Source organism: Ailuropoda melanoleuca, chromosome 6 (assembly GCF_002007445.2).
Source record: "Ailuropoda melanoleuca isolate Jingjing chromosome 6, ASM200744v2, whole genome shotgun sequence".
In the NCBI taxonomy this organism is placed as follows: domain Eukaryota; kingdom Metazoa; phylum Chordata; class Mammalia; order Carnivora; family Ursidae; genus Ailuropoda; species Ailuropoda melanoleuca.
In genome coordinates, this window is record NC_048223.1 from 103,526,598 (window position 1) to 103,536,258 (window position 9,661).

The following is a 9,661-nucleotide window of genomic DNA, read 5'->3' on the forward strand; positions in this document are numbered from 1 at the left end:
CTTTGTCTATTCAAGGCATATAAAATTTATTTTACGAGCAGACTTTATTTCAGTAAATAAATGGAGAACTAATAGAATAACCTCAGAAAAATGATGAAAACCAAAATTATTAAGGTTGACCAGACCTTATTGCCCACCAAAACCTCTGAGCCTGAGGTTTGCTTTCTGTTTTTAAAATTAACAAGATGAGGTTTAACTATCACCAGAAGGTATGATAGAGAATTGAGAAGAAAGTACCTTTCTCACCATGTAATTCATTGTTATTAAACACTCATTCCACACGCCTCCTTACGTCTCCTCCACTAGGAATAATACCCAACTTTGGGAAACGCTGGCAGGGGGGCAACCAACTCATGAAGTCGAGGAGAAAGAGGGGTGAGAGGTGGAGTGACTGGTACTAGGGGCTCCTGTGAGGACTCAGCCAGGGACAGTGTTTGGGGGTCATCAACCAGACCTTACCCCAACTCATATCCTGTGCCTCCTGTGACTCCAGTTGTTAGACCTGATGCACACCCTGCACACTCGAGCGGCCTCTATCTACAGCTCTTGGGCGGAGGAGCAGCGCCACCTGGAGACAGGTGGCCGGAAGATTGAAGCGGATTCACGCACCCTCTGGGCCCATTGCTGGTGCCCGTTACTGCAGGGTAAACCTCAGGGGAGCAGGCTGGGCAGGGTGAGAGGTGGAGCTGGAACTTGGGAAGTACCAGGATCAGGATGCCTGAAGGATCCTGAGCCTGTTCTCACTCTCAGGCATCGCCTGCCTGTGCTGTGATGCCCGGCGCCAGGTGCGGATGCAGGCACTGACCTATCTGCAGCGAGCACTACTGGTACATGATCTGCAAAAGCTAGATGCCCTGGAGTGGGAGTCCTGTTTTAACAAGGTGGGACTTCCCGCTAGTCATAAAGTTTGAATCCTTAAGACAGGGAGAACTGGGCAGCCTGAAGAGCCCCTAATGTCAGTCCTCAGTCTGCATCCTCCCTTTCCTTCTGCTCTGTGCTTATCCACCCCAGCCCCTGGCTTCCTTGGAGCAAGACTGCCAGCTGACCTGTTAGGAACACATTGACTCTTTACCCACCAGGTGCTGTTTCCTCTACTGACCAAGCTCTTGGAGAATATCAGCCCTGCAGATGTGGGTGGGATGGAGGAGACTCGAATGAGGGCTTCCACTCTGCTATCTAAGGTACCGCTCACCACCCTCACCTACCCACTCTCCCAACACCTGCCTTTCTGCGAGGAGGGAGGGAAGCCAGGGCTTCTGCTAGGAGCTAGAGCTGCAGTGTGGGTGCTGGGACCCCCAGCTATGGAAACTCATCAGGACCCAGGGACCTGGGAGGATTCTGGAATTCAGAGGAACCCCTGATTTGGGATTCCCATGCAAGATAGGGAAGGCTTGCCTCCCAGCCTTAGAAAGGGATGCAGATAGCTCTGACCCTTCACTAAAAGGGGCTGGCGGGCCTTAGGTCTTCCTGCAGCACCTGTCTCCACTGCTGTCACTCTCTACTTTTGCGGCCCTCTGGCTGACCATTCTGGACTTCATGGACAAGTATATGCACGCAGGCTCCAGTGACTTACTGGTATGTTCTACCTCAGCCCAACTCCCACTGCCTGCTTCCTCTCCCACCTGCTGGGAAGACATGCTGTTTTCCCCTTGGTGGCTGCCTCCTCCTTACCATATCCCCNCCCCCCCCCCCCCGCCCGGACACACCCATGCCCTCTTTCCTGTTTACATGGTTCCACCGCCACCTACAGTCAGAGGCCATCCCTGAGTCTCTGAAGAACATGCTCCTGGTGATGGACACAGCAGAGATTTTCCACAATGCAGATGCCCGAGGAGGCAGCCCCTCAGCCCTCTGGGAGATCACCTGGGAGCGCATTGACTGTTTTCTGCCCCACCTACGAGATGAGCTCTTCAAGCAGACTGTCATCCAGGGTAGGGGGCTTAGCTCAGCTCTGTCAAAAGAGTCTTCATCAAAGAGTCTGGAGCTAATAATTAGTTCTCTGTATCTCCTATCTCTCTATCTCATATCAGTGGGAAGACTGGTGGGTAGCCAGGGCTGTGCTGGAAAGAAAGCACTAAGAGCTGCCATCTGGTTTTTCTGCCTTCCCCAGACCCCATGCCCATGGAGCCGCATGCCCAAAAACCTCTGGCCTCAGCCCACATGACTCCTGCTGCTGGGGACACACGGACACCTGGCCATCCACCTCCCCCAGAGATGCCTTCTGAGCTGGGGGCCTGTGGTGAGTCCTTTTGAGCTAGCCTCCTGGGTGTTGAACAGGAAGTAGGAAGCCTAAGAGGAAGCCCAGGGTAGTTTGGGATTACTGCTAAGCGTGGGCTGTGAACCAGGGGAAGGAGGGAACCAGAGTATTTGGGTTGCCTGCTCTTCCTGTGGGAAATGGCAGGACCAAATAAGCTGTGATGAGCTATCTGCTTGAGATTTTCAGGCTTGGAAGGAGAAAGCTGGATCAGGAACTTGGAATAAATATGCAGAGGTTGCCCTTTGGGGATTCTAGTAAAGATCAGATCAGAACTTAACCTGACTGGAGGTAAAGCAAAGGAGCTAGAAGACAGATAAAAGATAGCTGGATATTTGAATGAGTTTAAAGGGAAGATTCCCAACTACTTAGCCTGATAGGGGTCATTCTGTTCACAGGAATGGAGAGAAGCAGAGGTTAGGTAAACCAGCAGGGGAATGTGAAGGAGTCTGACCAGCCCCTTGCTCTCCCTGTAGACTTTGAGAAGCCTGAGAGCCCTCGACCTGCCAACAGCAGCTCCCCTGGATCACCAGTGGCGTCTAACCCCAGCAGACTGAGCCCTACTCCAGATGGGCCTCCTCCCCTGGCTCAGCCCCCACTGATCCTGCAGCCCTTGGCCTCCCCGCTGCAGGTGGGCGTACCACCCATGACTCTGCCCATCATCCTCAACCCTGCTCTAATTGAGGCCACCTCACCCGTGCCCCTCCTGGCCACACCCCGCCCCACAGACCCCATGCCCACCTCTGAGGTCAACTAAGGCAGGCCCCTCAGAGATCAGGACCAGTACTTCCTACCAGACTGTCCCAAGCACCCTTCCAGCTGTCCCCAGGGCACAGACTTTTCAGGCCCAGCCTGAGCTGCTGCTGCTGCTACTTGGATGGGGACCTGAAAAAGAGAAGTTTTATAGCCCCTCCTGGGACCTACAATCAGGCTGGGGGACCTTCTTCCTCAGCTCTCCATTCCTGGGGGTCTAACCTGAGAACACACTCAGGTATCACGTGCAACCTGGCAGCCCTGGGGAGGCATCTCTGTGCCAACCCTGCAGTGCCCGTCCTCATGCCCCTCCTGCCCGTGGTCAGGCATTGAGAGCCATGCCAGCCACTCTGCACTTTGTGTCCCTCTCCCATCTCCACTCCCATCAGCACTGGGCCACCTCCTCCAGTTCTTCCTCTTTTATTAATTAGTCAGTTTGGAGTTGATTGGCACCATGGAGGGTTGGCAGGTGGGACTGGACAGAGGGACTACCCACAGGAACATGTACATATGGAAAAACAGGACAACAATGGACTTTTTAATGATGTAATAAATGTCTTAGTACCGATGTCATTGCCCTACACTCTGGTTTCCTTCTTGAGTTTATGCGCACCATGTTATTGGGATACCGAGGGCTTGGGCCTCGCATGAACAGAAGTGAGGCTGAATCTACCAACAGTCTGGCCCATGTGGCCCCAGGCTAGCAGCCAGCCAGACGCCAGTCAGGATTTCTTCACTAATGCTGCTGCCCTACCACCACCACCACCACCACCACCACCACCACAGCCGTGTGTTCTTGTCACCAGGGATATGCCAGGGGTTTGGGTATTGTCCTCTTCCCTAACTGCTCCAAGGTTGACACCTGAGACAGTCTAAACTAGGGTCAAAGCCAAAGGGAAGGTGAACCAGAGTTAAATTGGGACCAGAGTCAAAGGGAAGGTGAACCAGAGCTGACTTGTAGTTATTCAAAAGTCTTCCCTCAGATGTGCCCCATGGCCCAGGGGCACAAAGGGGAGCCCCTGGGGCTTAGGAGGGAAGCCGTCTTGCCCACAGCTATGATTGTGTGTTTCTGGGCACAGGGCATTTGTTTTGGCCCCAGACTGAGGAGGGGCAATTTTGTTCTGCCCTACAGTCTCCACCAGCTCACTTACTGAAGCATGATTGGAGAACCTCTCCCATTCTTCCCATTGGGAAGATCAGGATAAGACAAGCGGGAGCATGCATGAGGCAGGCAGTGTGGCTTCTGCAGCCTGAGGCACGGTGGGTGGGATGCAGAATGCTATATATGAAGCTTTCCCAGTGGAAGCATCTACATGCCTTGGCTTCCTCCTCCACAGTGGTCCTTTCCCTCTCTAGGGGGAGGCAAGGGAGTGGTACTACCAGTCCTACTACCAGCTAGCCTCCCCCATGGAGAGTTAGGGGCACTCACCCTCTCCGTTTGGGCCCAGCTGGCTATATGATCAGTCAGGAGCTCGGACTTCCCTTTGCTCAGCACAACCACCTGGATGTTGCTGGGAGTCTAGAGCTCAGGAAGTGCCTTCCACACGTGTAGGAAAGGGTACCTTGGAAATGGTAACAGCCTCATGTGGAAAAATACTGACATGTGACCTTCTACCCTAGTTTTTCCCTCTCCCCTTCCTTCTACCCAGGTAGTCCAGACCATGCCTGGTTTCCACACTACCAGAAGCCTTGCCTGACCCCGTCCCTAGGAAAATTAGGAGTATGGCTGCATTCCTGATCTGCGCTTTTCTGTGTGAGTGCTGAAAGGCCTGGATCTTCAGTCAGGGAGACACTAGGGCCCTCAGCTTCAGCTGAGATATCTCTGTTCTCCCATCTGAGCTCCACAAGCACTGCCTTTAGAAGCTTCCCTGTGTTTCCCTGTGGGGGAAATAACGTTGGCTTCTTTCAAAGGAATTTGAAGGTCATCCTATGAACAAAAGAATATGACAAGTCTTTGCCCCTCAGTCTGCAAATATTGGAAAGAATCTAGAATGATTGCAAACGGACCCTCTCCCCACTGGGTTGCAAAAAAACACTTGTCAGAAGTCTCATTCTTTCGCAGAAAGATCAGCTGACACATACCTGACTTGTGTTACTGACAAGTGTTATCCCTGAGAAGGTAAAAAAAGCTACAAAAGAAACTAATATTCAGGCCCCAATTCTAACCAAAACAGAAGGACTTGGTGATGTGGAAGTGACAAAAAAAAAAAAACTTGTAGGAAAGTAACAATGTAATCCAGAGGGAAATGTTGGATCTCTCCTATAAGAACTCCAGGATAGCAGATTTCAAAAAGTGCAGAGGAAAGCTAGGGACCTAAGACCCAAACGTGGGGAAGTGACATTGTTGGAGCACCATATGTGTCAACAGTAAGTGCGTTGCTCACACAACTGTGTAGAGGTGTGTACGCTTATGGATGAGGCAATGGGCTCAGAGAAGCCAAGTCCCAGGTCTGCCTCACTCTAAACCTCATGGTCTTTCCGATGATACTTCCTGAATTCAAAAGTGGTGGTGTGGTGGTATGGAAACCCTTCAAAGCTACATACATTTTCCATAGCTCTAAAGAAATAAAAGGTTGAGGGGCACCTGGGTGGCTCAGTCTAAGGTTAGGCATCTGCCTTTGGTTCAGGTCATGATCTCGAAGTCATGGGATCGAACTCCACGTTGGGCTCCCTGCTCAGCGGGGAGTCAGCTTCTCCCTTTCCCTCTGTGATATCTCTCACTGTCTCTCAAATAAATAAAAATAAAATCTTTTAAAAAAAGCAAAACGTTGAACATCTGAAGGGGCAGGTTATTATTACCTAGTGAGCTAAGAGTTCACTAGAAAACTGAAAAGATGGACAACCAAGAATAAGTGAATTTTTTAAGCCCATAATGATATCAGGAAAGATGAATTACAGAATTAGCTACAAGGGGGATGCCTGGGTGGCTCAGTCATTAAGTGTCTGCCTTTGGCTTGGGTCATGATCCCAGCGTCCTGGGATGGAGCTCCGCATCGGGCTCCCTGCTCAGCAGAAAGCCCGCTTCTCCCCCTCCCACTCCCCCTGCTTGTGTTCCCTCTCTCACTGCCTCTCTCTCTGTCAAATAAATAAAATCTTAAAAAAAAAAAAAAAGAATTAGCTACAAGGGACACACATCTCCCCCTGCTCCCCCCAAATGCTAAGAACAACCAAAAATGTGGGTATTTGAACCCTCAGGTATTTGCTTTTGCTCAGGTTTCACTGCTTGGGAGACAAGTGGCCAGGAGTAAGCAAGAACCACTCAGCCCCTGGGTTTCAATTGAGGAAAAAGAACTTTTTTTTTTTTTTTAAGATTATTTATTTGACAGAGCACAAGCAGGATGAACAGCAGAGGGAGTGGGAGAGGGAGAAGCAGACTCCCTTCTCAGTGGGGAGCCCGATTCGGGGCTCAATCCTAGGACCCTGGGATTATGACCTGAGCTGAAGGCAGATACTTAACCAACTGAGCCATCCAGACGCCTGAGGAAAAGGGGCTTTAGTTCAAATACTCCCTCCTTGAAATATTCTTCCCTTGGCTTCTGAGACACTAGTTTTCCTTGGTTTTCTCCTACTCACTGGCCATGCCTTTTAAATTTCCTTTATTGACTCCTCCTCATTGCTCATCACCACAGCCTGTGAACATCAGAACACCCCAGGGCTCAACCCTCTCAAGTCCTCAAATTCTATCTCCACACTCAGTTGCTGGGTGATGTTGTCTACTGACAAGACTTTAAATAACATCCATTACACTGACTTTTTGTCCAACTACCCCTCATCATCTCCACTTGCATGTCTCATAGGCTCTCAAATGTAACAAATTTAAAGGAAAGTATTGATCCCCCCCCCCAAATCTGCTCTTCCCCAACTGTGCCCCATGTCACTAAAGGACTTCATTCTTCCAGGTTCTCATGCCGAACCTCCCCCAACCCCCTTCTCATATCCTACATCCGGTTCCTCAGCAAGTCTTGCTGCTTCTATCATTCAAATCTATCCAGAATGTGACTACTTCTCACCATCTTCACTCACTAGCACCCAAGTCTAAGCCACCATCTGTTGGACCCACTGCTCTCCCTCCTTCATTTCAGGCCTACTACTCTCCACACAGTCAAGGGTATCTTTTTAAAACATGTCATATCGGGACGCTTGGATGGCTCAGTTGGTTGGGTGCCTGACTCTTGCTTTCAGCTCAGGTCGTGATCTTGGTGTCATGGTATCGGCCTCCACATGGGGCTCTGTGCCCAACACAGAATCTGCTAGTCCCTCTCCCTCTGTTCCTCCCCCTGCTCTTGCTCTCTCAAATAAATAAATAAATCTAAAAAACCAAATGTCTTTTCATTTCACTCCACTGCTCAAAACCCTCCAAAGTCTTCACATCTCATTCAGAACAGAGTCCAAAGTTCTGACTTCATCCCACCTACCTAAGCTTTTTGCTCTTCCTCAAATACACCACTTTCGTAGTGAAACTTTACACTGCTAGTCCCTCCTTCCAGAATGCGTTTCCCTCAGATATCCACATCACTTCCTCCCTCATTTTTCAAGTCACTGTTCAAATGTTACCTCATCAGAGAAGCCTTCCCTCCACTACAAAGAAAAGCCTTGTTACTACCTCCTTGCCTACTTAATTTTTCTGCTAGCCCTTATCACCAACTGACCATCCATTTGATTTTTATTTAAAAACAAAAGACATTGTTTTCTAGAGTAGGCCCTCACTACTGGTGAATGAATGGAGTGAATTTATGGTGCCTTTTCTTTGGACCAAGGGTAGTGCTAGGGCTAGGTACAGAAACAGATAATCATTAGGGTGGAAATTAGTGGAATAAGCAATGAAGAGGTTTCTTAATCCCAGATAGATGAGGCTATAGCAACTGACAATAAACTATTTTGAGTCACTTAAAATCTCCAGTCCCAACATTGGGAATTGTTGGAGCTGACTGATGAATACATGGGGGTTCATCATACTATTCTATATGTTTGAAAATTTTTTAACGGTTTATTTATTATTTTTTTGAGAAAGAGAGAGCACAAACGGGGAGAGGGGCAGAGGGAGAGGGAGAAGCAGACTCCCCGCTGAGCAGGGAGCCCGATGTGGGGCTGATCCCAGTACCCCGAGATCACAACCTGAGCCAAAGGCAGACACTTAACTGACTGAGCCACCCAGTTGTGCTGTGTTTGAAATTTTCTATAATAGAGTTTTTCTTCTTTAAAAATCTTCAGATGAACTACAACTCAGAATCTTACATCTAAAAATAGCTCAGCGTCTAGGGGCTCTTTTAGAGGCAGTCATGGAGACTGAGAGAATTCATGCCAATTCCAGCTAGTAGTTTATGAGTGCTTTGAAAGGACAGCTGTAATCACTGGCAACCAGCACAGGCTCACTAAGTTGGAGTACACCAAACTAATCTCATTTCGTCTTGATTTAAGGGTTTAGGATCTGATTTATCAGGGGAATGTAGTAGACAATATCCCTGGATTTCAGCAAAATTTTTGGTGGTGTCTTATGATATTCACTTGAGAGGCTCACAGTGGGATGGAAAGGCCTGCTTTGTTTTATATCAGCTTAAGGAAGAACTTCATCCTAGAATTAATAGACTGGGTATTTTGAATTCTCTGTCCCTTTCTAGCTGTTGTATTTGGTCACTACTTCACGTCTCTGAGTTTTAATTTCTTCATCATTAAAGGTTATATTTACCTCCAAGCGTTGTCAGGAGGAAAAATAAGAACGTATACTAATGGTACCTTAACACAGAACCTGCCACATTCCCTTTGCCAGCAAGATGAAGAGGAGGGGGAAGTAACAGGAAATAGCTCCTATCAAGGGCTGTAACAGTCTGCTTTTTATTCAGACCTTCGCAGGCCTGTACTTCCATTATTAAGGCGGGGGTGGGGGGCAGAGGCCCCCGGGGGCTCAGTAGGTTGAGCTTCTGCCTTTGACTCAGGTCATGATCCTGGGGTCCTGGGATCAGCCCTGCAGCTTCCTGCTCCCTGCTCAGTGGGGAGTCTGCTTGTTCCTCTCCCTCTGACCCTCCCCCTTGCTTGTGGTCTCCCTCACTCTTTTCCAAATGAATAAAAAAATCTGTAAAAAAATAAAAGAAGGTCAGGGGCAAGCTGCTTGGAAAATCTGAAACAAAAGCCTGTGTTCTACCATAAGCCTAAGGCAGGACGACTCCAAGAATGGAGCTTGCTCATGGCCCCTCCTAAAGAGAAACTCGACCTATCACAGATCTTCAGCCTCAGAGTCAGTACTTTACGAAGTCCTGCACTGATCTTGCTGCCACTGAAAATGTTCAAGCGGAGTTGGGAGCTATATAAAAGGCAATTTCCTACACTGGAGGAAGTTCGAACCGTTAAGATTTTGGATGCCTTTTCAATTCTAATATTCCAAATCTCTGTAATGGATGAGCAAGACCCGTCTCCCGGATGAACACCTCATTTACCTTCCCTGGCGCAGAGCTCCGGAGCTCACGTCTGGAAGTCTGGCCCCCTGTGACCCTGCCATTTATAGAATAAGTTTCACGTTCAGATGGTCTCTTGCGGCGTGGGGTGGGGGGTGGGGTACAGAGTAAAGGAGACTGAACATGGATTACGGAGTCTCCTGGCGGCTCCAGAGAGGCCGCCAGATGGCGCCCCGGGACCGACTGCAAGATTAACTTCCTTCCT

At 49.2% G+C, this 9,661-nt stretch overlaps 1 protein-coding gene across 5 annotated transcripts in view; it reads left to right on the forward strand.

The window, feature by feature from the left end:
- GBF1 (golgi brefeldin A resistant guanine nucleotide exchange factor 1) overlaps positions 1–3,588 on the forward strand; it is a 114,708-nt gene extending 111,120 nt beyond the window's left edge. For 4 of the 5 annotated variants that reach the window (XM_011236135.3, XM_011236148.3, XM_002913882.4 and 1 more), the window contains exons 34-40: positions 494–644; positions 751–881; positions 1,080–1,181; positions 1,462–1,575; positions 1,751–1,931; positions 2,111–2,239; positions 2,731–3,588. In XM_011236135.3, the coding sequence (XP_011234437.1) occupies positions 494–644; positions 751–881; positions 1,080–1,181; positions 1,462–1,575; positions 1,751–1,931; positions 2,111–2,239; positions 2,731–3,011 (1,089 nt within the window). In that variant the 3' untranslated portion in view covers positions 3,012–3,588. Of the gene's footprint in view, positions 1–493; positions 645–750; positions 882–1,079; positions 1,182–1,461; positions 1,576–1,750; positions 1,932–2,110; positions 2,240–2,652 lie in introns of all 5 variants that reach the window. The other variant, XM_034663176.1, reaches the window with a different exon arrangement.
- Positions 3,589–9,661: the final 6,073 nt, after the last annotated feature.